This window comes from Antennarius striatus, chromosome 9, assembly GCF_040054535.1.
Source record: "Antennarius striatus isolate MH-2024 chromosome 9, ASM4005453v1, whole genome shotgun sequence".
Lineage (NCBI taxonomy): Eukaryota > Metazoa > Chordata > Actinopteri > Lophiiformes > Antennariidae > Antennarius > Antennarius striatus.
Window position 1 is genome coordinate 20,626,262 of NC_090784.1, and position 27,134 is coordinate 20,653,395.

Genomic DNA, 27,134 nt, shown 5'->3' on the forward strand with positions numbered 1-27,134 from the left:
TGTCCGTTCATCTGTCTAATTTGAACTTTGGTGAAAAAAGGAAATTTAAAAAAACTTTCAAGTTCTGAGGGAAAAGCATTTTCTTGAGAAATCTGACTCAAATAACTTCAGGGACGTCATTGTGAGCAGAACGTTAAAAAAAATAATCTCATACTGAAAGTCAAATGAAGATTGTCCTGAAGTGTTCAATAGACGGAAGTGTGATTCTATTTTTAACAACGCTAAAACCAGAGGCCTGACATGCGTTCTGGGAATGTCCCCTGAAAATGACCTTTCTGAGTAAATCTACAGGAAGCATCAAAACCTTCCTCTCTGTCTTGCCCTTCTAACTCTCCACGTTAGGTGATGCTAATTCCCCAGTCGGTGCTTTAATAAGTATTTACTGTATTTGGCGTTTATATTCCAAACTAAATTCACTGTGTAAAATGTGATATGAAGCCAAACTACCTCAGTGTGAACGTATCATACCGACTAACCGCTTGTGGTTGAAGACAGGATGTAACAGAATCTCTTTCGTTTTTATGTGAGGCCTGAACCTTTTCCTAGAACCGTCAACCTGACACAAAAACATGACAGGAGCTGTAAAGGTTGCGTTCATATGCTGTCTGATTCCAGGTAGGCTGCTTAACATTCAAATACAACTGGATGTCTGCTCTAATCATTTTTTACACATTTGCTTGCACATCGCTGTCTGCTATTTGCTGAGATGCTTCTGTTCCTTTCAGGAATTTCATGCCAGAACTGGGCGATCTTCATGCCTCAGTCTGTACAGGGATTATCTGGATCGTGTGTGCAGATCCCCTGCACTTTCAGCTTGCCCTACGGTTGGGATCACCTCCTGGATGCTTCCTGTGAAGCCATTTGGAAGCGAGGGACATGGGGTCAAGGGAAAGTGTTTGAGTCCATCCTCACCGGAGACAACATAGGATTAAACATCCTACCATGGGTACTGACAGGGAACCTCCGTGAGAAGAACTGCACCACCATCTTCCATTGGATGCCAGGGTACAAACAAGGCAGCTATTACTTCGGGCTGGAGTGTGACAATCAGCTGAAGTACGATTTTCAAAGCAGCGTCTTCATCTCCTTTCAAGGTTTGTGATGTCCTGTAACTCTTTTACAGTCTGCTGAAATGTTTTCCACTTCCTCACTAGTTTTACTCCTCAGGTTCACACCCCATCATCAACATAGCTCCATCCCGGGTGATGATAGGGACCCAAGTGAGGTTGACCTGCTCGGCTTTAGTCACCTGCCCCTTCCTCCGCCCGACCCTGACCTGGACCCCCAGGATAGGCCACGTTGAAGAAGTCATGGAACCCACAATGATTACCTCTATTATGCACTTCACCGCTTCCCAACTCCACAGTGGACTGAGGTTCCAGTGCTCCGTTGTTTACTGGCGGCAAGATGGAATGAGGGATATTTGGGATCGAAAAAGCGTAACTTTTGATGTTTATTGTGAGTATGTTTCTGTTGCTTTCATGTCTTGTCGGGTTTTTAGTTCATCTCACGACTAAACTCCATGAAATTCTCTTTCAGACCCCCCACGCACCACATCGGTCAGTTACAACAACAACGGGTCGGTTACAGAGGGTACCGGTGTGACTCTGCACTGCAACTCTGACGCAAATCCACCCGTGAAAAAATACACCTGGTTCAAAGTGGACACAAACGCAAAGGAGACACCAGTGGGTTATGGGATGTCACACTCAACTACAGTCTCGGAAACCAACAGCCGGTTTTACTGCAGAGCCATCAACTCATACGGAACCCAGAACTCGTCCATCGCTCAGATCGACGTCCTCTGTGAGTCGGATTAATGCAGGAGCACAGGTGAGAAACATTCACCAGCACCATGAACTGAAACTTTACTCATGTCTATCCAGTTTCTCCTAAGGACACCCAGGTAATGGTCACCCCTCCCGGTCCAGTACTAGAGGGCAGTTCTGTCAGCCTGGCCTGCAGGAGCCATGCCAACCCTCCCCCTACACACTACACCTGGTACAAAGACGGCAACCAGGAAGAGGAGACCACAGGGGTCTTGGTTTTAAACGGCACTGAACTGATCAGCGGAACAGAATACCGCTGTATAGCAAAAAATAACTTGGGAGCAAACATGTCACCCAAGTTTCAGCTGATCATCCAGTGTACGTACCTATCTGTATGTCTATATATATTATATATCTTGACTTTATTAAATTGTTGGCAGTTCTTTGTTAATTCCAACTATCAACCAATTACCTTTTCTGTCTCAGTGGCCCCAGAGATCCTGCCTTCCTCCTCCTGTATCGAGGAGTCATCCAAGTTCCGATGTTCCTGCAGGAGCCGGGGGAACCCGCTTCCATCCCTTATTTGGGAGTTAGCCGGAGAAGCCATCAAGGACTCTGCTGACATCCCAATCAGGGAAACTCGCCTTGGGAATTCAGAGACGAGGAGCTCCATCACCTTGAGCCTTGCGGATGAAGACGTGTCTTCTTTAGTCTGTCGCAGCATCAACTCTCAGGGCAATGATAGTTTCACCTTCAGCAAAGCTCAACAAGGTCAGACGTCTCCACGGCGTTCTCTGTCCAATGATCTGCCTGTTTCCGGCCTCACTGATTGATATGCCCCTCCGGCGCTTTCCAGGCCTCCTCTCTACATCTATTTTGATTGGCCCTTTGATGGGAGTCCTGGGGATGCTGGTGTGCGTCTCGCTGATATTTTTATTTTACAGGTGAGAAATGTGAAAAACCAAACAAGAAAGAGGTTCCACCCAAAACCCCCTGTCGGGAGGTTTTGGTTTGGAACTGTCGTTTGCGGAGCGGTTTTGTTTGGTGATCAGCCTTCTTGTTTTGACCGCAGGAAAAGGAAAGTTAGCCGTTCACCGCACGCTGCTCCTGAGGTGAGTTTATGTCCTTTCATGCATCAGCATCATGGCTGTCCTCAAAGGGCCAGATGTAACTTATAAATGTAACTAAATGTAACTCAATGCATTGTAACGTAAATGTAACTGTTAAATATAACTACTACTTAAAAAAGTATGTTTGTTTCTCTGTTATAACATAAATCCTTATCATTTGTCAGAATATTAAACCCACAGAACTCCATCAATCAAGGATCATTGATCAGACATTTCATTTTATTTTATTTTATATTTTATTGCTCTGATTGTATGGCTTTTGCTTTTACCCATATTTTATGTTTTTAATTAATTTATTTTACTTACAATATTTGAGCCATTTGGTCTTTTATCTATAGTGGGGGTTTTTTAATTTATTCGTCCGTAGAGCACTTTGGTGGACTGTGGTTGCTGTAAAGTGCTTAACAAATACAGTTGGATTGGATTGAAGGATCACACTATCCAATGAATAAAGAAAAATAACATCAAACACAAGTTAGGACATTAATTTTGTTCAAAATGTTTTTGTCAGTGTTAAAATGAGCTGAATTACTGCATTGTGGGAAATGTAGTTGTGGTCAAAGCACACTTTTGACCTCTTTATTTTTAGACACTGACCTCTTATGCTCTCGCGGGCCACATTAAAAGGCCGGGGGCCACATTTGGCCCCCGGGCTTTGAGTTTTACACATGTGCTCTAGAGAAAACCCCGTCTCCTCCTCCCCATTAGTGAATTACACTCCTCCTTTGTTTTCCCATAGACCCGCACACAGGTGGATGCGATATATACCAATACAGCCCTCCTGGAGCGGCGAGGAGGAGACGAGGAAGACTCCGTCCACTACGCCGACGTGAACTTTGTTAAACTCCAGGCGAGGAGGGAGGGTGGGCTCGGAGGAGAGGAGGGGGTCAGAGGATTGGCCTCCCAGACAGACGAGTACGCCCAGGTCTATCCACACTGCAGGAGACACAGTGGAGGAGACTAGAGCTGCCCACTCGTGAGTGGGACAAGAGGAAGTCCAGAGTTACTTCTTTCAGTTGTTTTTTGTTTTGTTAAATTAAAATACACTTTATTGATTGCATTTTGAAATTCTGATTCACATTATTGCTACATAGGATGTTCAGAAATGTCTCATCAACATAAATAAATATTAACCCGCCATTTTAATGTCTTTTATAACCTTACAAATCAGTTATTTGTGCACAAATACAAATGATCTGGAAAACGGTACGGTGACTCAAAGACGACGCAGTGGATTGATGGAGCTCATTGTAATAATAATTATGGAGAATTCTGAACACGGTTCACCACAGAATACTGAATATCATCTTCATCGGAGGAGCTGCAGTCCTTCCAGACGGGTCTCAGGTGTTCGGGCTTCGCCTTGAAGATCACCTGTGAATAATTTAGCTCTACCTCGTCTTCATCGTTCGGTGAGTTTGGAGCTTCGGTCGCTTTGAGGTTCTCGTATTCCCGGTGTTCTTCCTCTTCCTAGGAGGACGACGAGAGAAATTTACCTCGTCATGAATTCTGATGTGATGAAGTTCACGCTAGCACACATGTTAATGATAGTTTTGTTCTTATTTCTAAACAGGAAACAGCTGTTTGGTTACAGTATCATGAGCACACAGATGTTCTAGAAGAGGGGATATTTCTGCTTTTGTACATTTGTAGATACCATAGAAGCTGCAGAAGCCCAAATGAGCATTATTAACTACTCAATAAGGTTTATGTTTCTTATGTCTTCATCTGCATTTGCGTCAAACTTGCATTGTTCATGAAAATCTGTCAAGGAGTTCAAGTTTTAAAGAAGTAGGTAAAAAAAAAGAATGGATCCCTTTTTTTGGTTTAAGGGAACATTTGGTGGTTTCTTCCTCAACACACTCCTCACCCCTCCACCCAGCATTATCAAGATGTTATCTGTGACTTACTAACGGAACATTAAAAAAAAAAATCCCTATGATAAAAAGTTAAATCAAACTTGTTTTCTCATGATTAATTGATGTTAACAATATGATTTAAAAAATGACATTTCTATGCTTCAATTCAATGTATATATGGGTAAAAAAAGTCATCCCAGAACTTCTAAAGACATTTTCTGTTTCCATATATCACGTGAGATAAATCCGGTTAATTCTCTTTTGTAACTAAGGGTAATAATATACTTTTTTTTTAAAAATACAAATAAAATACCTCACCTGTTTTCCGACAGTCAGCATCAGATTGGAATAATCATTGTGAATGTTGGACGCAGGTCTAAGGATCAACAATGGTGATGAGAATTTTTTTTAAAATTGAATTATGGAGTTAATATAATGAACTGTGTGTGTGTGTGTGTGTGTGTGTGTGTGTGTGTGTGTGTGTGTGTGTGTGTGTGTGTGTGTGTGTGTGTGTGTGTGTGTGTGTGTGTGTGTGTGTGTGTGTGTGTGTGTGGGCTGCTGCCTTACATGCTGTCTGGATGATTCTGGCGTCGTTGGGTTTTTGGACAGCTCGGCTGGTCTGGCAGGAGGTCGTCTCTGCTCCTGGAAGGTTCTGCTGTGGGCGACTCGTTCCTCAGCGCCGCCCTGCTGCTGCTGCTACAGATGGTGCTGCAGTGCCACACGCCCTGCGGGGGTTTTACACACAGATTTAATTTAAACTCATTCTTTTGAAAGAGAAGAAAATTTTGCACAAATGGTTCAGCAGATCACCAGAAAAGCAAAACATGTCGGCGTGTTCGTAGTTCCCTGCTGCAAGGATTTGTTCCTCTTGTGTCTGAAAATATCAAAGAGTCATGAATGTTGGGTTTGCGCTCCAGATCATTCATATAAAGTAAAACATTCAAGTTCAAACTTTACCTATAGACCAAGAAAAAGAAGACAATAACCGACAAGATGACCAGGAAAATGAAGATGAACTTCAGGTGCTTCATGAAGCCTCCTGTGATGGAGAGAGAAAATCCATGCATCAGTTTGGATTTGGGAATAATCAGCGGACTTCCAGACTGGTGGAGTTGCGTTCGCTCACGGTCGTCAAACATCCGGACCGGGTCGGACAGCGTTCCATTGATTTCATTTTCTGCGGCGCAGTAGTAAACTCCTGGTAGGTCCGAATCCACCGTGTAGTTCTGCTCATCAGACACCTTCACATCCCTCTGCTCCCCCTCCACCTTCTTGTACCACGCGTAACGCCTGATGGCAGGGAAGCTGCGGCTGCTGCAGCTCAGCATCACGGACCTCATCCCGTCGGGATGCTGCTGCTCCTCCGATCTGGTGATGCTCGCCTCTTTAGGAGCATCTGAACAGGGACAGGAAGAGGAAACGACAAAAAATAAATGGGTAAGCAGCCAGTCTAGTAGATTATAACTTCAATCCAGGTCAGGCTTCGATGTCAGGTGGGAATTTCACTCCACTCACACTTGACTTTAACTTCTATTTGCTCGGAGCGTCCAGTGCCGACTTCGTTGCTGGCTGAGCAGACGTACAGCCCGCTGTCAGAAGGACCGGTCGACATTATGTTGACGGTTTGGGTCTTCTGGATGGTTCTGCTCCTTCCATCAGTCACTACCATCCATGTAAAAGAGCTCACTGCTGGGTGGGACTGGGCGCTGCACTGCAGGCTCAGAGACTGCTTTTCATCCACAATGAGGCCGGGCCAGACTCGCACCCTCACATCCTGAGGAGGATCTTGAAAAATATCAGCAAAAATGGAGTGGAGTCGGATGTAAGATGTCAGATTTTGTTTAACATGTATTTTGAAGTACTTTTTGTACCATTTAGTGGCTTATAATAACAATATAATAATAAACTCTAAGCCCTTGAGTCATCATTTGCTGTTTCTAATATGATTTATATGAGAAGCAAATAGAAAAGTCCCACACACTCACATTTCACCACCAACTTCCTCTGTGTGCTTCTGTTTGAGTCGATGCTGTTTGTGGCTTCGCAGCTGTAAACGCCTGCGTGTGTTCGATCCACAGTGAACTTGAACACCAGAGCGTTGATCTGTTCGCCATCATCAGGTGGAGCGTGACGCCATTCTGGAGCCGGAGGGTTCGACGTGGACGTCTTGATCAACTGGAGGCGTGACGGTGGGGCGCTTTCAACCGTGCAGCTGATGGTGGCGAGCTGACCCGCCGTGACCTCGGCGTCCATCGACAGCACGAGGTTAGTGGGGGGATCTGGAATGAGGAAGCAGCTCTGTGGTTGATAGTTTTAAATCTGCCGCAGGAATTTTACAACAAATCATTGAACTCGACACTTTCCAGTTTGACTCCAGCCCTCATGTGTGTCTAGAACCCAACCGGTGTCAAAAAGTTCAACAACATGTTTTAAATAATCACCTTTTTTTTATTTTTTTATTTTCATTTTGGAGTTAGGCCTACTACATTTTAGCTTGGAGCGCTGAGTTGCTATGGCAACAGCTGGCTCTGATGCGGAGAAAATATTTCTTTCCACTTTACATTTTCTTGGTCAATTAAAACAAATGATTTATATGTTAATGAGTGACTTTGAGGAATGCCGGAAGCTAGAATTTGGCCAGTAGTCTCCAGTGTTATGCTAAGCTAAGCTAACAAATTGTTATAAAAGTTAACAAAACTTAGATTTATGGTAAATAATCTACTTACAGAGTACTTGTATGCACATTGGCTCGCTGTTCTCGCCTGTTCTGATGATGTTGGTTGCTTTGCACACGTAACACGCTTCATCCGTCCTCTGCACACGTGGAATATACAGGTAACTCCGGTCACTTATATACGACTTCCATTTTGACGAATTGGTGTCTTTATTCCCTTCATATCGAGACCAGGAGTAACTCTCCACCTCAGGACTTGCATCGGTCTCACAGGAGAGTGTCAGGGATTCGTTGATTTTTACCTTCTTATCTTTCTTGTGAAAGAAAACGTGTGTTTGCCTTGGCCCATCTGCAAAGAAGACATATTCTTTAATACGCTTCCTGTGTTTGGTGTGGTTTGTGGCTTCACTTCCTCTCATCAACTCGTACAAGCTTACATTGAACCTGAACTTGAAGTGGTTTTGACGTTCCAGGACCCACAGTGTTGGTGGCACTGCAGGTGTAGGCGCCGCTGTCCTCGGGCTCCAGTGTTTTAATATAACTGAGTGAATCCACACCGATGCGCCTCTGATTCCTTAACCAACCGTATTTATGAGGCATCGGGTCGCTTCTCTTCACAACACACTGTAAAGTCATTTCATCTCCTTGGGTAACACCTGAACTAATCATCTTCACCTCGACTTGAGGAGCATCTGAAAGACAAGGTTTGAAGGCTTTTGGAGCGTCGTGGACTTCAGAACTTCAAAACCACCGAGAGCCCCCCCAAAAAATCACACAACTTGAATTAAAAGCACAGGAAGTACTCACATTTAACAACAATGTCCAGTGGCTGGGACTTTGCGGACCCATGATTGTTGTGAGCCTCACACAGGTATTTTCCACTCTGGGAGTCTGTGATTGAAGGGATCAGCCAGTCTGCCCCGTAGGCCAGTATGCTCTCATTTTTAGTCCAGGTGAAGATGGGGTCGGGACGTCCTTTGGCCGAGCAGGTGAGCCTAACGTCTTGTCCTTCCGCAATCATCCAACGGCTTATTATTCTAGCCGCTGTGTCTTTAGGAGCATCTGTGGAGATAAATTAAAAGCAAATGGAGGAAAATCATTCCTCATACAATGAACGAAGGTGGAAAGAACATCTAAAATAAATAATGATCACAAATTGACAATATAAAAGTTTGATTTGTACGTGTGATTAAAAAATATTGGCCAGCATGAAAACATTTGTAAAACTGATGTAAGTCGGTTTCAAGTTTTTTTAAGGAAAGGAAACAGAAGCTGAAGTGTTTAACTTGGGTTCAAATTAAACACTTTAGCTTCTTGGGATTTTTTTTCCTTTCTGTTTGTGATTTTGACATTAGACATGAAGAACGTGGAGTTTGAGTTGTAAAGAACAAAGTTTATCAAAATTTTAAATATACGTACATCTGTTTCTACTGATGGATCCATACATTGTACCTCTGTTAAGCATCTTAAAACATTAAAAACTTATATTTAAGTTGTTTTTCAGCATCCATTCAGCATCCAAAAAAAAAAAAAAAAAAGGTTGTCAAATGAAGGTCGACACTGACACAAACTCACATTCAACATTCACAATGATTCTTCGAATCAAATGCACGTCCCTATTGTTTTCTGTCTGGCACCAGAACTCTTTGCCATCGTCGTCCCAGTTGGCTTGAAAAGTGACGGCGGTGGTTTTCCGTGTTCCATCTGTTTGAGCGTTTTGGGGCAATGATCCACAGGATTGTGGCAAACATGTGATTTTTGGTTTATTGGGACATGAACTCAGAGTGGAGCAGCTGAGCGTTACCATATCAGATTCCTTCGCGTCAGATGGTTTCTCAAACGTGATGGGACATGGATTTTCTTAAAAGGAAGAACATCAGACTCGGTCAGTTAAAAATAAAATGAGTTAACATGTTAATAATGCTTGTACTTACCTGTCACTGTGAGGACCAAGTTACCCGTCGACCAGCTCAATTTTTTAGTTCTTATAAATCTGAAAGCATACGACCCACTGTCAGTCGTCCTCAGGTCGCAGATCTCAATACTGAAGAATCTTTCAGAGCGTGTATTGTATCTCCAGCTGGACGATGGAGACCCGGTGTATCTCACTCGATTTGCAAAGTTTGGACTGACGGGTCGTAGTGAATTATTGCTGCTATAAACAATGGTGGCGACATACTGCTGTTCGCGCCAGTTCCAATTAAACTTTGTCATCCAAAACCAGTATGCATCAGTATTATCCATGCTTCCAGTGAGTCTGCATTTGAGTTCAACACAGGACCCTGCCATAACAGTCAGGTGACTTTCAGTTAGTTCGAAGGGATTATGGCAGTCAGAAAAATCTGTAGCAGTGGAAACACAAGAGGGAAGTCAGAGAAGGTTGGTGAACTCAGTGGAATCACACTGATCACAGTGAAATAATAAAACCCCTACTTTTATTTAGGACCAGAAACACCACACAACAGAACCAAACGACTCTGTGAGCGTCCATTTCCATCCAGCATTCAAGCTAAAAAATCTGGAAACAAAAAAGTGTGTTCATTATTATGGCTGATGGCAGGTTCAATGTGAGCTTAAGCTTTATTTTATCTTTTAATCTTTCAGTCCTCCAAACATAACGTCCACTTATAAATGAAAAACACAAACCAATTAAACAAAAAATATATATATTTAAAGAAATAAGGAAGCAGGCAGATGACAGATTAAAAAAAAAGGTAAAGGAAGAGAAAGTCTGCAGGCATACAGTTGTAGTTTAAATAAAAATGTTGAGGCTTAATGTTGCATTGAATATCAGTTTATATTAAAAATTATAGAAACATTTATTTGCCTTTAACTCAAATCTACCATAAGCAGTACAACACATTAACTTTTTAAATTGCTAAATAAAAATTCAATTTAATGTTGGAAAGAATCCATACAGGCTTCATATACAGTGCTGTATATACATTGTGGTTATAGAGACAGTGACATGACTTTGACTGGGAACATTACATCCAAGCACAAGTTTCTGTTCAACTGAAGGTTTTTTGATTCAGACGTTACTCACATCAGATAAATGAGGTCAAAGAACAGACCAAAATGGTGAAAAATCCGAAAAAATTCTTGCTCTTACCTCAGAGGATGAGCTTGTATTGAGCAACGAACATCATTTCTGATAAATTAAGGTTTTTTTAAAACAGGAAGTTTTCACAGTCCGCCCCAAAGTGTGAAAGAATTTACCTTTCAAATGAGGCCAGCGACAAGTCAGGCTCTCTCGTGTAAAAGACAGAAACACTCGTCCGTCGCTAAAGGTCCGGTTGATCCTCCTCTCACTTCTTCTATTTCATGACTTTGGTAAAAGTGAAAGTTCCCCGGGTGCAGAGCAGCTAATGTTTGTTTACAGAGTTTTCTACACTTTGCTTGAGTTTTCCAAAAAAAGAAGTGAAAAAGGATTGAAGGAGTATAAATCATGTGTTTTTAATCACTTGAAACATTAAAGGTAAAGCATAGATAAACAGAAAACATAGAGCGAAGCGTTAGCATCACTTCGCCTCCCCAAGAGCAACAGTCAGTATTCTATCGGCGTCGGTCGCCATTTCTTCGATGGCGCCGTTCAAGGCTTGCAGCATGGCGGTGAAGGAGCGGCCTGCAGAGCGGGCGTGTCTTGGCATCGCCATCTCCACCAGCCTCGAAGAAACTGTGGCCAACTCCTTCTCTGCCGCCGCCAGCCGTCGTTTCACCTCGCCTTTGGTGACCTCCGCCGACAGGCCGCAAACCCTCAGACACGTGAGTCCGGCCGGGTCCATCCCTCGCTGGCGGGCCAGTCGCTCGACCGATTCGTCGTCCAGGCACAGAGACAACTGTGCTTTGGTTAGAATCCGCACTGCCACGCTACAATCCACCATGGAGGCCACAAAGGGGACAGGAATAGCCGATACCCCCCCGGATAGCGAGGCTGCCGCCCACACCAGGGCTTTGAATGCTTCCTTTTTTTGGGAGACCAGCGTGGAGGTGAGTGTCGGCAGAGCCAAGAGAAGCGAATGGGCTCTGATCTCCGGAAGGTCTCGTCCCATGTCCTCCAACAGGTGGGGGAAGTCAAACTTCTCCAGGGTGGAGGGTCTCACCAGGTAAACTTTAGGCTGAGCCACGCCCTGACATGTGAGCACTTCCAGACCGCACTTCCTCTTTTCTTCTAAACTTTTTTCTGTGTCGTTTGCTGAAGCCAAAAGAATAAAGTAGACCGTTTGTAGCTGCAGCGAACGGGCCTCCAGAAACACCTCCACGCCGTTGGGGTGGGGTTCCCCTGTGGACGTCATGAAGACGGCGTTGTAGCGGAGGAACCTGACTCTGTCCATGTACCCCTCGGGTTCAAACGGACGGGCTGCCGGGACAGAAGGCACATCCCACAGACGGAAGTCGGGGTGTTTAGGGTTGGGGTAGGCTACCACCTCTTCTAGAGCAGTGGTGGGGGACCTCGGAGCTGCCCCATCATCCTCTGGACCGAGGCCACGGAGGGAGTTGATGAAGGTGGATTTCTCAGGCCCACGATCCCCCACCACAGCTACGTTGATCCTGCTGATCAGAAGATCTTCCATGGCGTCCTTGACATCTGCTAATTTATTGCTCTCCATGGACTCTTTGAGGGTCTCCAGGAGGTTCAGGCCTCTGAAAACGTCCGCCATGTCTACGAAAGGATAAAGACTGCTGTGAAAGACTATCAAGGACACAAACCTTTCACATTTATCAACTTAAACACAGATTTATGGGCATAGCTTCAATTCAATACGATACTGAACAGACTCACCCTCTGATCTGGAGGAGAAGCAGAACTTTCTCTTCTGCGTTGCCAAATGTTGATTCTTCTGCTGCTCTGAAGCCCCGGCGGTGACGAGCTATTTATAATGTTCATCCAGCAGCAGAACATTCTAATCCTGTTACCTCGGCCCTAATCCAGCAACACTTTGAACACCTACATGCATGCAGCGTGTAGATTATACCTTAACCTGCTTACCGTCTTGGGGTATAAGAAGACACTTACATTGACAAACACAAAGCACATGTTGACAGAATCATTAAAGACAGATATTTATCGTGATTAATGTGATCTAAATTTATTTATTGTATCTATTATTTATTGTATTTATGCCTTGGGACCAGTAGAATAAAGTTCTCCTTGGTTTAATATAAGAAGTGAAGTAGTTTTGGTTCTTTAACTGTAAAAATTGCTGCATGAACATTGACTTTCCGACATTTCCAGAAATGGGGAACAAAGTAAAGCTGGGGGCAACATAGCGTAGAGCAAACAGTACACGAGAACGTTTTGAGTCGAGTTGGTCTTTTTTAAGGTGAACTTGTTATGCAAAACTGACTCAAGTTGTTATTTTTGGTTTCACATCCTGTAATGACCGAGAGGCTGACATCGGTTCATCACAGCCGTCCTACACTGAATATGAGGATATGAGTTCACCTTGAGGAGGAGTGGCAAGCTTTTGGTGGTCAGTTTTAGTTTATAGAACCGGATTCCATTTGGCAAAAATAAAAAAAGGAGATAAATTTCCAACATCGTGAGTCAGATTCAATCCATTACAAGGATTTCAAATCAGACTCCTGTCTTTTGTTTGGACCATGTGCTTCTCCTGCATTGAAGTTTTAACTGAATTCAGCTTCTTACTTCTGATTGTCGCATTGTGAATCCTTGAAGTTGGTAATTTTTTGAAAATTATTTTAACAACTTCTATCCATTTCCCAACAGGTAGACGAAAACTGTCGACACTGAGCTCGTATCGAGAGAATCGTTGTGAATTAAAGACGTGTTTCCACACTATTTCTGTCCTGTCGCATCATGTTGACAATGAATGGAGGTAATTAAATGACAATTAAATTTGTCACATGACGTTTTAATAATTGTTTACCAAGTCTGAGTGAAAATTTTTTTAAAAATCTGTCATCCTTCAAAACTTCACCTGCTGAAAAACTTAAATACTTTAATAAATCTGAAAGAGGGATTAAATCAAAGAACAATCCTGTGTTGGGTCCTGATAGACAATAATGTGTGTGCGGCGATGTCAAAAGACCTACTCTGCTGATTTAGTATATGGAAAATCCACAGGTCCGTGTGCTGAAAATAGCATCTGAAAGTCACAGCTGTGTCACAGAAACCATTCAGAAAGTCATAATTCATTCACAGAAATAATAATCCATCAAAGTTCTGTTCAATCCAATAACAACAGCAAAGTTTTCCTCCAGTATCTCCATTAAAGCAGCGCCTCCATCCTCACTGGTTCATGTCCTTCGGGTTGGAGTACACCTCCTCCTCTTCTTCCTCCAGGGTACAGCATCTCTCATCCACTGCCTCCCCATCCTCCCCCATCATCACCTCCTTCTCCCTGCCCTCCAGCATCACGCCTTCCTCTCTGTCGTATTCTTCTCTTTCCTCTTTTATGACTCTGATTTCGGCATACTCTGTGTCTGTGATGTCTCGCTTCTTTGACATCTCCCTCTTTCTTTTCAGCACTGAGAAATCGATGCTGGCGTACTCCACGTCTCTCGGCCCCACGCTGTGATCCGGGGATGCTTTGGCTGTTGTTTCGGCTCTCCCTCGTTCTTCAGCTACGTCTTGGTAGTAGGTCTGATCTTCTTCCACCGCTTGACCAGCATCTATCTGGAAGGTACAAAGGCAATTAAAGGACAAGCAATTAAATTTTTTTTTTTTCATTCCTTGATATATCGCATTCCACACAGATGTGAGTTTTTTTGAAGTGTTTTCATATGCTGTAATATTGATTGAACAGGAATACCAGTAGATCCTCTTGATTTATCACCATCTCCAGAGTTTCATCCAGATTACCAAAACTCTTCAATTTTATTCTGGAAAGACACATGACTTATTTTAGTGTTAAACAGGAATAAGAGAATCTGAACTCTATCAAACAGATCAAGTAAATATGTTAAATATCCCCTCTGGGGATCAATAAAGTTTGAATTATTATTATTATTATTATTATTATTATTATTATTGTTATTATTATTAGCAAAATGGGCGGGGCTTAAATTGGAAGTAGGTGGGACTAATTGGAAGTTCATTTAAGATTGAAATTGATGTAGATTGACGTGGAGTTGTAATATTTGTATTTATTAGAAAAGTATTAACAGAATAAAACAGAATTAAGCCACAGATTAATTTTTTTAACAAGAGGGAGAGAATTATATAAAGAGAGAATTTATTTCTAAGCATTATCTGGATGTCGACATTTTATCCTTATCCTTATAAACAGTATATTTTCCTTTTGAAGGAACAAATTTAAACTTATGCATGAAGATAAATAATTGTGGGGTACCTGCGGTATTTTGTGGCTAAACAGCAAATGAATGCTGACAGAAGTACCCCGATCAAGAAAGCAACGATGATCTCCAGCCAATAAATGACATTTGAGTTTTCTCTGGATTGTTCTGCAATGTGTAAAAATATTGTAAGTGGATTGAAATCAAGAAAATATGGTAATTCAATTTCAATTTTAATCTTAATCATGAAGCAACAGCAGAGCCGCGGAGGGACGCGTACCTCCCACCGGGGAAGTGTCGTCACAGATGGAGAGGAATTCATTTGCTTGTCCGTTTTCATTGCTGCTGGCGCACTGGACCCCATCGCCCCTGAGATGTTTCTCATTTAGGACGACCGTGCTGTTCACTGTGGGCTTCGACACTTTGGTGATCACGGAATACTCGCTCAGGTTCCTCAGCAGCGGCCATCCGATGGCGGGTAAGGGGAACCCCTCGCTGACGCACACGCAGGTCAGGACCCCAGACTGAAGCCGACACCCGGAGCTTTTTAAAATCCTTGGATAGGCTGTGAAAACACAAGCAGCATGCGGATCACGCCCAAACCTGGATAGAAACGTCGTTTCCACCATCGGTTCTACTCACTTGTCACGGTTACATCAGCGAACGCGCTCACGGCGCTGTCCAGGTATTGCGCGCTGCAGCGGTACCGGCCGGAATGCGCTCTTGTCACGTTGGAGATCCACAGCGAGGCCGAACCGGTGCCGGTCTGCAGGGTTCCGTTACAACTCAATAAACTCCATGTGATTCTGGATGGAGGAATACTTTGGACGGCGCAGGTGAGATTCAGAGCATCTCCTCCCAACACAGCTGTATCACCGGTGATTGTGAGAGTCCTCATGTCTGTGCAGAAAAGTTTAAATTCATTATTTGCAGTTCAGATACTGATGTAAGATTTATTTATTTATTTTTTTAAAAGGGATTATCAGTCAGATAAAAAGTAGAAAAGTGGAAATCCAGTACGTACATGTTACTGTTACATCAACCTTTTCCATCAGGGTGCTGTTCAGGTAGTTTGCTGTGCAGATGTACTGGCCTGCGTCTTCAGCTGACACGTTAGAAATAGAAAAAGTGCCCATGCTGCCTAATTCCTGCAGGCAGGCCTCAGTCTTATTCTGCAGAAACGTTTCTGTTCCATTTTGCATGCATGTGTCGGTAATTTTAGTCCATGTGACAACAGATGGAGGGAAACTTTCTACCCCACAGGTCAGATTCAGAGTCTCATTCTCCTTCAAGGTTGTATTCCCAAAGATTTTTACTTCCTTCACATCTATGAGACAAAATTACCTGCAGTTAGAGCACAGATTGTGTCGTAAAAGCATTTAAAAGTGACACCTCCCTGTTAAGAATCATAGATAATGAGAAACAAACATGTCCCACTCACAGCTCACGGTCATAGACGCTGTCTCCTCTGTGGTGCTGTTGTCTGCAAAATTGACCTTACAGGTGACATTGGTGTTGTGATGTTCAGCTGAAGGGTTGAAGGTCAAATTTGAGGTGTGTTTCCGAGCAACTGAGGCCTGATTCTCCATGTTGTTATCTGTGATGTTTCCTGTGACGTAAGAGTCGTTTCCTGTCTTCGTCCATGCCCAGGTGAATTTCGGATCAGATCCAGAGCAGAGACCTGGAGCGATGCAGGTCAGCGTGGTCTGCAGGCCCTCTGTCAGAGGGGGGACCATCAAGGTGGGTTTCTGGGTCAGAGCTGAGCGGAGGGCAATAGATGTATGAAATAAGTTAGTTTACAAAAAATAATCAAATGGTTTGCGGAATAATCTTTGGCCAATGAATAGGAGTTCAATTATTATAATTATTATAATATAGAATGGCCGCATTTTCCACTGCATGCCTACAGGGGGTGACAATTGCTAAGTATTAGCTCTACTGAATTAATGCCACAAATACACCAAATACTGTACACTACATAGACACAGCAATGAACATCCTCATTGTGTATATATATATTAGTATATATACTAATTATGTATATATTAGTCGTGGCTCTTCATACCTTTAACGGAGAGTGTTACTCTATAAGGGAATGAGAATCCGTCTTGCGTTCCACGCCATGATAAACCGTTGACCCGGAGCTGATAGGATCCAGAGTCTGACTCCGTGAGGTCACTGATGGCGATGCTGCAGTTTCTCCAACTCACATCAGGTTCCAAGAGTGAAACTCGTCCTCTAAACCCTGACTGGATTTTTTTGTTCTTGTTAGGGTGGAAAATCATGTCTGATTCAGCACATTTAGGTTTGGACTGTTCACATTTGAACCAAACCATGTTCTGGGGTGTAAAGCCATATCCTGAGGTGAAGGAACATGGGATGACCGTGCAGAGACCAGCCTCTGCTGTGATGGTTTCAATCAGATTGATGCAGAACCCAACTTGACAAAATCTACTTGGCAACAATGGGAAATCTGTTCGTGCAAACAGGGAATAAAAACAGCAAAAGAGAAGATTTTTTTAAAAATATTCAACACATGTCTGTATCTATAATGTCTTTAGAAAAACAACATGTGTGATTTTTTTTTAGTTAAATGTTAAATGTTAAATGCAGAATGTTTAAAATAATCACATATTTCACATATTTAGTTTACCGCTTTTTTAAATTACTTTGCTTCAAATATCTACGAACTATATTTGGAATTGTGGGATATATAACTATTTAAATAACTTAGTGGAAAAATGTCCTTATGTTGACACAGACACAAGGCTATTGTACAGATGCATACCTGTATCTCCATGGCAGCCTCTCCATAAGAAAATCCAAGTTGTCCAGATTAGAATAATCATCATGATTTGATATTTGAGATCGTAACTTCTCCCACAACAGGACGATTGTGTTTAGAACTCTGAAACCAAAGAGGCACCAATCAAAAGATTCTCCTCATCAGCTGACATCACAGATTTTAATACAGGATGTTGCGTTTTCAGTTAATTCGATGAACACAGAACGCATGAGTGTGACTAACGTCAGATTTATTTTTTTTACATCAAAAGCCTGATTTTTTTTGTATATTTTGATTTTGTAAATTGAGTCAATAATCTCACCTGCTGTTTCTGCCTCTTTATCACTCACTAAATGCACGCATGACAAACAGCCTTTGTCAAGCAAATCCAGGAACGTCTAAATAGATTTCTGTGTTGGAGAAGGATCACTCCACTTCACCAACTCTAAACAAAAGTTGAATATACATTCTCAACACAAATTTAATTATTATTTTACCTCTTTTCTGTTTCGTTCTCCTGCAGTCGTCCGCCCAGCGTTTCTGCCCAGGACTGACCCTCCTACACACTTTTCTATTTCTAACGTCATTGAGCAACAGCGAGGTTTAACGGATGTTTCCCCAGACCCACTGAGCAACAATTGACATCTGCTGACACTTTACTACATTTAAAATTAATGGATATCTGAATATATGTACCTGATCACTAATCTGGACATTGAATAATACAGATAAAACAGATTTTTTTGATTTTTATATTTCTTTCAAGCCTCTAGATTTCAGTGAACTAACAGAAAATGTTTTGGAAAAAGGGAAGTTTTACAATTTGTGACTTTTTGTTATCTTGAGTAACTCGTGTAAGATCTGCTGCACTTCTCCTTTCATACATTCCAATGTTTTTCAATTGCTTGTGCGACATGGAAAGCACTACAAACACTAAAAAAAAGTAACAAAAAAGGAACAAATGCTGCTTTATTTTCAAGAAAAAACATCATACTACAAGAATAAACACCATACTACAAACACAATGTTCTCCCCATCAGTTTGACACTAAAGAATTTATTCCAGAAACTGAAATAATTCAAAATAATCCAAAAGCACAATTTCAAACGTTAATTAATTTATACAAGTAATCTGAATTGAAACTTCAGATTGTTTGAGAAATCTTCAATTTGCATTTATAACCCGGCTACAACAGAGAGCAGTGGTTGTACTGGAAATGTCTCTGTGTTGCAAGAGTGTGAACAGATCATTTTGAAATAAAGAGTGCTTTCCCTTTTCCCTTCCCTTTTTTTTTTTCAAAAAAGGTTCACAAAATTTTTAACAGCAACAATTCGGTATTGTATAAATACAGAATGTAAGCAATGGAAACTCTAATCTAATTATATTCTAATAAGAACAGATAAGAAATATTATCCTAAACTATTGTACTATGAAACTACTATCTTACTCTACACTATCCAGACGATGGTGATTCTCTGCTTTGAGGTTGTTGGATTACATCATACTCTTGTGACGGATGTCGTTTCTCCAATGTCATGTAAGTCTTGTCCTCTTTGCACGGATTCACCTTTTTTCTTGAGTTCCTTTGGAGAAAAAGAGCGAGTGACACATGATAAAAGTCTCCACATTGTCCTGGAAACATGAAGTTATGATGTCTTTAACCTACCACAGGATAATCCCGGAGATTATGCAGATGACATTCAAAGTGACAGACACAGCAACGATGGCCCAGGAAAACGTTTCAAGTGATTGCACTGCTTGACAAGATGTAGCCAAGGTTGTATAAATGAGCATTAGATGACAGTTAAAGTCAAATAACAGAAGCATGAGTGCAGTAATTGTTTGAATAGATTATCATAAAATAAATTTTCATAGGCTTGAAATGTATGTGTACTTTTTATTCTGCAGAGACCCAACAACCCCTCATTCGCACAAAACCTGGAGCAGATCCCAACTCAAGGTGGGCTCCACGTCTTCTACATTAGTTAAACACGTTTGGTGCTGATTGTTAGGCGTGCATTCACCTTCTTGCGCCTTTTGGTATTTGACGATGTCCATGTCGATATGCGCTTTCCCATCTTCACTTTTGCTGACACACCTCACAGTGCTGTTGTGGTCTTTTGCAGATATTACGATGGTGCTGTTAACTGAGTACCCTGTGTGAGTGTTAATAACAGAGAACTCAGTCAAGTTCTCCAACAGCGGCCAGTCGATGAAGGGTGCAGGATTCCCCTGGCTGATGCACACGCAGGTCAGGACCTTTGACTGAACCCTACATCCAGAGCTTTTTAAGATCTTTGGAACAGCTGTAAACACAAGCAGAGTTTTCAGTGATGACATAAAAAACCTTTCCAGGTTGTCAATGTGACGGTCTGATGAACCGACTAATCAGGTATCTTTTCCATAGAGAATTTCTCAATCTGCCTTTACTTGAACAGAAATATGTGAAGAATACTGGACGGAACCTGGTGAGACATGAGACAGAGGCAGACAATACACTGTGTGCACTATTATTAGGACACCCTATATCAAAAAAACCTGTAAAAAGTCTTTCAGAGAGAGGTAGCACTCTTGACATATATAAGATGTTGGGGCGTGAGTCCAGAACCATCAAAGGTTTTGTTGCAAATATTCAAAAGGGTCGCAAGAAAAGTGTCGAGAAGAAATGAGAAAGCTAAGAGGAACCTGTTATCCTCTGCTGCAAAGATATTCCACAAGTGCAACCCAACTGGAGTGTCAAGAAGTACGAAGTGTTCAGTTCTCAGAGACATGGCCAAGGTAAGAAAGGCAGAAACCCGACCACTTTGACTCGGACGCCAGCAATATGGAGGTGAGTAATGATGAGCTAGTTCGACCTTTTCAGGTTAAAAATAGATTAAAAACCAAACTTACTGCCAACTGTACAGGAAAAATTCTGCATCTTTCAAAGAGACTGATTTTTATGCAAGACTGGCATCAAACTACTCCGGTGTGTGTCTGGCCAGTAAAGGCCAGGGAATTTTGAGTTTGTGAATTTAGTTGGGTTTCTGTAAATAGGCTTGAGAGACTGGTTTAGAGCAGCTCTATATTTAAAGTGCCATGAGATGACTGCTGTTATGATTTGAGGCTATACAAATAAAATTTGATGTGATTTATTATTCTCACATTAAAAGGAGAAAATAAACAAGTGAGATGGGAAAATCTTTGTTTTTCTTTTCCTTGCATTATAATTCTGCACATAAAAAGTTGCCTAGTAATGGTGTTCATATAATTATATTAAGAAAACCAAAACCTCACTTTTACCTCTTAAATGTTCAGGTTTGAGTGTTTGTTAACATTTTGGATCAACCAAGAGCCCTGCAGTCGTACAATATCAAAATTATTCCTCAAAAATACAACTTCCCTAATAATTGTGCACACAGTGTATTTCTTATCTTGAGCTTGAGAGAATTGTATTCTGGGAGTTTACATTTTGATCTGGTTACTCTTGTTTTCTATTTACCACATGAGGGGTGTTTAATCTGGATTAATTCTGTCCAGCAGAGGTTTCACATCTGCAATTTTGTTCCGGATCAAACTAAAAAGCCAGAATTAGGTCAGTGTAAAAGAGTGTGTGTGTGTGTGTGTGTGTTGGGGGGGTATAGTGTACTATTTCCTATTTGTTTGGACTGTCATGCACTGCAGTTATACTCACACCACACAGTCAGGGTCTCTGTCATCTCTGTATTTATGTTATTTGCAAAGGTGACCTTACAGGTGATCTCAGTGTCATCGTGTTTGGTGACCAAAGGAGTAAAGGTCAAAGTTGAGCTGTGTCTCTGAGTAAAAGCAGTCACATTCTGAGTCCTGAAGGTGGTGAGGTTTCCCGTGATGTACGAGTCTTTCTTTCCTCTTCCTCTCCACGTCCAGGTGAAGTTAGGACTGGATCCGGAGCACAAACCAGGAGCGATGCAGGTCAGCGTCGTCTCGACGTCCTCTGTCAGGGAAGGAATCGACAGGCTGGGCGTTTGGGTCAGAGCTGATGGGACACCGAACCATGAGAACCAGATGGTGTGTAAAATGTTTCACTGGAGGAATAAATCGGTGCTCCTACTAGAGAAATATTCTAAATATTCTTCATTCTCTCTGAATATTTACCACAGCTCTTCATACCTGTAACAGTGATGTTTACTCCTGGATTGAACTGAATGCCATTTGGGGACTTTGGCTCGGAAGTAGTATAAACTCGAAGTTTATACAATCCAGAGTCTGACTCAGTGAGGTTATTGATGATGATGCTGCAGCTTCTTAGATTCAGGTCCAACAAGAACACTCGTGATTCAGGAACAAACATGCTGAAAATGTTAAATATTTTTGAATTACATTGAAATGATGAGTCACATTTATTCCACTCGATATTCTGGATTCCTCGGTAATTCATAGAACACGGTATCTCAACGCAGAGTCCAGCCTCTGCTGTTATTTCTGTTCTAGGGAGAGTGATGCAGATATTTTTTTCACAGGTAGTTAGTGCGGACCGACCTGCAAACAAAGAAATGAAAGAAAGTTAAAACAGTAATCCGTCCAAATGGATTGAGCAGTTGGAGTCATTTCAAAACACTTTACCGAGGGATATAGAAATCATAAATGTCATCAGACATCCAGGTATGGCAGCATTGTCTCGTCTCGCAGGAAACAGCAGAGTCGCCCAGATGAGGACAAGCATCGTGATCTGAGGATCGACACAAACAGGCGAAAAGATGAATCAAGAGTTCACTTATTGTGTGTGTGTGTGTGTATGTGTGTGTGTGTGTGTGTGTGTGTGTGTGTGTGTGTGTGTGTGTGTGTGTGTGTGTGTGTGTGTGTGTGTGTGTGTGTGTGTGTGTGTGTGTGTGTGTGTGTGTGTGTGTGTGTCTGTTTGAGTAAGTGTGCTTGCGTGGGTTTGGTTAACCCTCTGTCTCAACAGTTGTTTTTCTACCTAACACGGAAAGAAATCTAAGTCCTAATTTTAACATTTATTCTTGACATTAACTTTTAAAGTTGATGCTTTTATTTACTACAGGAATAAACACGTGTGAAACATTGTGCAGTATGAAAAGAATTCACTCCAAATACCTCTGAAAACAACATCGCCATAGAACGCGCATACACACACACACACACAAACACACGCACACACACACACACACACACACACACACACACACACAAAGAGAGATTTAAAGTGGTGTTTAACTCTTACCCGTCTCGTCCTCCTCTTGTGTCCACTCTGACTCCTCTGACTTCTCTTGTGGTTGATTCCTCCTTGTCTTCTTCTCAACTTCCTCTTAATAACTTCTTCAATTGTGATCGGAGAACAAATAGTGAAGATACTCTGTGGCACACACAATGTAGCCGCAAGAGGGCACAAGCCAGTGTCTTATTGTGCCGGTCCCAAGCCCAGATAAATACAGAGGGTTGCGTCAGGAAGGGCATCCGTCATAAAACTTTTGCCAAATCAAAGACGCGAATCAAACCTATGACTTCCATACCGGATAGGTTGAGGCCCGGGTTAGCAACAACCGCCATCAGCGCTGTTGACCTACAGGGCGGCGGTGGAAATTGGATTACTGTTGTTCGAAGAAGGAGAGGAGGAAAGTGTGTTCGAAGGAACAGAGAGAAGAGGAACACCAAGAGTATAGGACTGAGAGTAGGGACGTTGAATGTTGGAACTATGACAGGAAAAGGTAGAGAGTTGGTTGGCATGATGCAGAGGAGGAATGTAGACATACTGTGTGTCCAGGAGACCAGGTGGAAAGGTAGCAAGGCTAGAAGTTTAGGAGCAGGGTTCAAGTTGTTCTATTATGGTGTAGATGGGAAGAGAAATGGAGTAGGAGTTATCTTGAAGGAGGAGTTTGTTAGGAATGTCCTGGAGGTAAAAAGAGTGTCGGATAGAGTGATGAGTCTGAAGCTAGAAATAGAAGGTGTGATGTTCAATGTTGTTAGCGGGTATGCTCCACAGGTAGGATGTGAGCTGGAGGAGAAGGAGAAATTCTGGTTGGACTTTGATGAAGTGATGCAGAGCATGCCTAGAAGTGAGAGAGTTGTCATTGGAGCAGACTTCCCTGGACATGTTGGTGCAGGAAACAGAGGTGATGAGGAGGTGATGGGCAGGTTTGGTATCCAGGAGAGGAACGCAGAAGGACAGATGGTAGTTGACTTTGCAAAAAGGATGGAAATGGCTGTAGTGAATACTTTCTTCCAGAAGAGGCAGGAACATAGGGTGACCTACAAGAGTGGTGGTAGGAGCACACAGGTAGACTACATCTTATGTAGACGGTGTAACCTGAAGGAGATCAGTGACTGTAAAGTAGTGGTAGGTGAGAGTGTAGCCAAACAGCATAGGATGGTGGTGTGTAGGATGACTCTGGTGGTGAGGAAGATGAAGAGGGCAAAGGCAGAGCAGAGGACGAAATGGTGGAAGCTGAAAAATGAAGAGTGTTACATGACTTTTAGGAAGGAGTTAAGACAGGCTCTGGGTGGTCAGGAGGTGCTTCCAGATGACTGGACAACTACAGCTAATGTGATCAGGGAGACAGGTAAGAGAGTACTTGGTGTGTCATCTGGAAGGAAAGTAGATAAGGAGACTTGGTGGTGGAATGAGGAGGTACAGGAGTGTATACAGAGAAAGAGGGTAGCTAAGAGGAAGTGGGACACTGAGAGGACTGAGTAGAGTAGACAGGAGTACAGGGAGATGCAGTGTAAGGTGAAGGTAGAGGTAGCAAAGGCCATCCGCCCCCTGGTGTTTTGCACGTGTAACCCATGTTATTTATAGTAATTCATTTCATTTGCAGACACTCCCTAAATGCATGCATTTCGTAGACGCTCCCTGAGTGGAGGGGGGGGGGGACGTTCCCTAGAACCAGGAAGTTTAGAAAAAGCCTGGACGGCTCTGTTGACTCTTGATGCTGGAGGAATGCATGGAGCGGCAGGCAGAGAGAGAGCTCCGTGATATACTGTATATTTTTCACAACAGACATAGTCAAAAATCGAAGTGAATAACTTATAAATATATTGTAGCTTCCCATAACGTGGAGGTATATAACGTGGTGTTCCCAGTGTTACAAGAGAAAGAGACACAGGAGAGCCATTTGGCGTTTTTCCTTTTAAGTGTTTTTCATTGATTATCCTGGTGAGTTGGCTGTTCAATACTGACATTCGTTACATTTGTTTAATGCTAACATGAAAGATAATATGAAGTAAAAAAAACCAGTCAGGATAAATCGTTTGTGTACTGTTCAGTGTTTTATTTTGTGTTTATTATGCTGGTTGTAAATGCAGTTAAAATAAGCACATAAGTTGTGTGTGTATGGATAAGCTGATGTTCTGAAAACAAGAGTAAAACGCTAATATGATTGATTTGAGAGATGAAGGAAAAGACAATGGACTAATAATATATTTTTTAAAAACATCTCTATTGATTGTGATGATTCTGCTGGTGTTGAGACCATATCATAATTTTCTGCACACTCTGGCTGTGCAGGCTGGTTTCTTTGGAGAGAGAACTCTCCCTGATGACCAAGTGGATGATCCGGCCCTGGGAAGATTTTTTTTGGGGGGGGGGACCCAACAACAAATAAGGGACTGCAAATTGTAAGGTTTAAGAAATAATAAGGTTGATGGTTGATTGGATAATCTTTTTTGCATTTTTTCATATTTTATTTTTGCAGCATTTTATTTGAGTGTATTGTTTATATATTTTAATTGCCTAGTTGAAGCAAACTGACGTACAGTGTACGTTGATAAAACAAAAGAAAGGAAGTGAAATAAAGGAGAAAACTGAACAAGACTGACAAATATAAATATATTTTTCCTATTATACTTCCACCACGGTGTCTGCGTGTGTAACCCCCCTCCTCAGAAAAGGATCAAAGGTAGGTGGACGCTGAGAGCAGGGGGTTTCAATCCAGGTGGGAGGCAGAGTTCATGTTCAGAGAGATCCCTGAATGAACCCTGCAGTGGTGGGCCGTCTTCTCTGATGGCCAAAAAATATCTGAATCACAGACTGATGTTTATTATATTTTGTCCATGAATACTTATTAAATAATTCCAAGTTGTCTGTCAGCTTCCTTTCATTGCTTTTCAACTGGTTGCGCTGCTTCCGGATGTGTGTTTTCATATTTTAGCATTTAACCAATCACATTTCAGCAATTACTTGTTGCCAGGTCAGAAATCTCCCTGGACGCCTTCACAATCCAGTTCAAAGGGCGCGCATGAAATAAGTGTCTGTACAGCTGTTGCTTTAACCAATCAGATTTAAAGTTGGTGCCCCCAACGCCTTCTAGCAAGCGTACGCGACGTCACTGTTTTCACGCCCTCTGATTGGATAGTGAGAGCGTGTACTAGCCAGAGCTAGAAAACTGCGTCTGTAGCGAGCTGCACAGGCAAACATATCGTTGTGTTGATTTAATAGCGGTTTTATCAACCCACAATGGCTGAAGGAGGAGAAGGAAAAAATGGATTTGGTTGTAGATTTACTGTCAAAGCCATTTTTTAAGACGGACTTTTCAAGAAAAGCTGGACACCCTTCTCGCTAGCTTCTGGCAACTCCGAAGCTAGCAAGCCTGTCACAACCGGGGAAAGGATTTGTCCGCTTCTTTTAGTGGCAGTACACATCCAGAGTGGTCAATACAGTATTTGAGAAGAGAGATGCTCTAAACTTTAGAGTCTAAACCAACTCTTTCATCACGTCCTGGAGCATCATGACGAGTCTGCGCTGTTCTAATGGATTTAAACCACGTCTGGACGGTTTTGACTTTTGTTTTTTGCTTCATACATTTAATGGCATTTTTGAGCATTCAGACGTGCTCTTTTCAATACCAAAGGACAAAAAACAACAACAACTGGGTGTACAGTTTTGTGTGGCAAGGGTAAAGGAGTTTTGTGACACAGCTGAACGAGAGAGGAGCCGATACGCTGAACGCAGCGCGTTGTTGTGAGGGCTTTGAACCGGTTCATGGAACGAAAACCGGAAACTGTTGGTATTTTGGCAGGAACGAAACCGAAAACTTTATATTTTTTAATGTTACGGAACAGAAAATAATTGTAAACCGGTTTAATACCGGGGTTTTTTGTTTTGTTTTTTTTCGTTCTTGAAAAAAATATTTGACCTGATGTTTCACTTCCTGTCATTCACTGGACGCGGGGTGAGAGCAGAGAGAAGTGGCGGCTATCAGCTGCAGTTAGGAAAAGGGCAGTCTCCCAGTCACCATTTAATCATAACAGGTAAATACTGCAGTATGTCGATCTTAAAAATGTATGATTTAAACATTAACTCATTGGCTGCAGTCATTTTCAGAGCAGTGTGTCCCCGTACTGCCAGCGCTTTGTAGCAATATTGAGCTGTGGGAGAAGAACAATGAAGATCTGTTGTTCTGCAATAAATGACATGGTGGAAGTTATTCTTGTCTTATTTCATGTAGTGTCTAAGTAGGCGGCATAAGCCTTAACCACAGTGATATAACTGTCATAAAGCAGTGGTGTAGTGCTGTGGTACTGTTTACTGTAGGGTAGGGGCATATCTATAATTATAGTCTATAGCAGCGGTTCCCAAACTTTTCAGTCCGCACACACACTTCTACCTCCCCCAAATGCCCAAAACATGAAAAAAAAGAAAAAAAAGGCGTAGTCTTTATAGCCATATAGGTATCAAGTTTAATA

The 27,134-nt window shown here is 42.2% G+C and overlaps 5 protein-coding genes and 2 long non-coding RNA genes across 14 annotated transcripts; 3 read left to right on the top strand and 4 right to left on the bottom strand.

The window, feature by feature from the left end:
* The first annotated feature begins 178 nt into the window (after window positions 1-178).
* Window positions 179-3,880, top strand: LOC137601176 (myelin-associated glycoprotein-like). Its single transcript, XM_068323242.1, has 9 exons — window positions 179-615; window positions 726-1,094; window positions 1,168-1,458; window positions 1,540-1,806; window positions 1,887-2,147; window positions 2,256-2,540; window positions 2,626-2,713; window positions 2,842-2,881; window positions 3,639-3,880. The coding sequence occupies exons 1-9, from the start codon at window positions 570-572 to the stop codon at window positions 3,861-3,863; spliced, it is 1,872 nt and encodes a 623-aa protein (XP_068179343.1). The 5' UTR covers window positions 179-569; the 3' UTR covers window positions 3,864-3,880.
* Window positions 3,881-4,022: 142 nt separating this feature from the next.
* LOC137601170 (B-cell receptor CD22-like) lies at window positions 4,023-10,750 on the bottom strand. Of its 4 annotated transcripts, none has more exons than XM_068323221.1 (15): window positions 10,652-10,750; window positions 9,866-9,950; window positions 9,367-9,774; window positions 9,008-9,292; window positions 8,240-8,494; window positions 7,870-8,124; window positions 7,485-7,781; window positions 6,744-7,037; window positions 6,274-6,543; window positions 5,885-6,154; window positions 5,716-5,797; window positions 5,569-5,632; window positions 5,326-5,483; window positions 5,077-5,134; window positions 4,023-4,369 (listed from the first exon to the last, which is right to left on the bottom strand). In XM_068323221.1, the coding sequence occupies exons 2-15, from the start codon at window positions 9,927-9,929 to the stop codon at window positions 4,160-4,162; spliced, it is 2,970 nt and encodes a 989-aa protein (XP_068179322.1). In that variant the 5' UTR covers window positions 9,930-9,950; window positions 10,652-10,750; the 3' UTR covers window positions 4,023-4,159. The 4 variants fall into 4 exon arrangements, with proteins under 4 accessions (XP_068179322.1, XP_068179321.1, XP_068179320.1 ...); XM_068323220.1 differs by having other exon boundaries at window positions 10,545-10,680; XM_068323219.1 differs by lacking the exon at window positions 10,652-10,750 and adding an exon at window positions 10,479-10,565.
* On the top strand, window positions 6,886-15,075 carry LOC137601181 (uncharacterized). Its single transcript, XR_011037040.1, has 3 exons — window positions 6,886-7,023; window positions 13,923-14,079; window positions 14,944-15,075. It is a non-coding gene; the product is annotated as an uncharacterized lncRNA (long non-coding RNA).
* irgq2 (immunity-related GTPase family, q2) lies at window positions 10,939-13,082 on the bottom strand. Its single transcript, XM_068323245.1, has 2 exons — window positions 12,216-13,082; window positions 10,939-12,095 (listed from the first exon to the last, which is right to left on the bottom strand). The coding sequence occupies exon 2, from the start codon at window positions 12,091-12,093 to the stop codon at window positions 10,954-10,956; it is 1,140 nt and encodes a 379-aa protein (XP_068179346.1). The 5' UTR covers window positions 12,094-12,095; window positions 12,216-13,082; the 3' UTR covers window positions 10,939-10,953.
* Window positions 13,282-18,019, bottom strand: LOC137601171 (sialic acid-binding Ig-like lectin 10). 3 transcript variants are annotated; one of them, XM_068323225.1, is made up of 11 exons: window positions 17,975-17,993; window positions 17,800-17,887; window positions 17,481-17,600; window positions 16,758-17,165; window positions 16,134-16,451; window positions 15,717-16,019; window positions 15,335-15,592; window positions 14,973-15,257; window positions 14,749-14,860; window positions 14,209-14,278; window positions 13,282-14,072 (listed from the first exon to the last, which is right to left on the bottom strand). In XM_068323225.1, exons 3-11 carry the CDS (start codon window positions 17,542-17,544, stop codon window positions 13,686-13,688), a joined length of 2,205 nt encoding a protein of 734 aa, XP_068179326.1. In that variant the 5' UTR covers window positions 17,545-17,600; window positions 17,800-17,887; window positions 17,975-17,993; the 3' UTR covers window positions 13,282-13,685. The 3 variants fall into 3 exon arrangements, with proteins under 3 accessions (XP_068179326.1, XP_068179325.1, XP_068179324.1); XM_068323224.1 differs by lacking the exon at window positions 17,800-17,887 and having other exon boundaries at window positions 17,975-18,019; XM_068323223.1 differs by having other exon boundaries at window positions 17,800-17,982.
* LOC137601180 (uncharacterized) lies at window positions 15,393-21,738 on the top strand. 2 transcript variants are annotated; one of them, XR_011037039.1, is made up of 9 exons: window positions 15,396-15,528; window positions 16,136-16,246; window positions 16,343-16,432; window positions 18,001-19,014; window positions 19,149-19,254; window positions 19,386-19,437; window positions 19,604-19,728; window positions 21,366-21,506; window positions 21,599-21,738. It is a non-coding gene; the product is annotated as an uncharacterized lncRNA (long non-coding RNA). The 2 variants fall into 2 exon arrangements; XR_011037038.1 differs by lacking the exon at window positions 16,136-16,246 and having other exon boundaries at window positions 15,393-15,528.
* On the bottom strand, window positions 18,422-25,409 carry LOC137601177 (sialic acid-binding Ig-like lectin 12). Of its 2 annotated transcripts, XM_068323243.1 has the most exons (7): window positions 22,678-25,402; window positions 22,062-22,167; window positions 21,609-21,977; window positions 21,151-21,474; window positions 19,502-19,783; window positions 19,144-19,231; window positions 18,422-19,060 (listed from the first exon to the last, which is right to left on the bottom strand). In XM_068323243.1, exons 2-7 carry the CDS (start codon window positions 22,159-22,161, stop codon window positions 18,931-18,933), a joined length of 1,293 nt encoding a protein of 430 aa, XP_068179344.1. In that variant the 5' UTR covers window positions 22,162-22,167; window positions 22,678-25,402; the 3' UTR covers window positions 18,422-18,930. The 2 variants fall into 2 exon arrangements, with proteins under 2 accessions (XP_068179344.1, XP_068179345.1); XM_068323244.1 differs by lacking the exon at window positions 19,144-19,231 and having other exon boundaries at window positions 22,678-25,409.
* Between the last annotated feature and the right edge of the window lie 1,725 nt (window positions 25,410-27,134).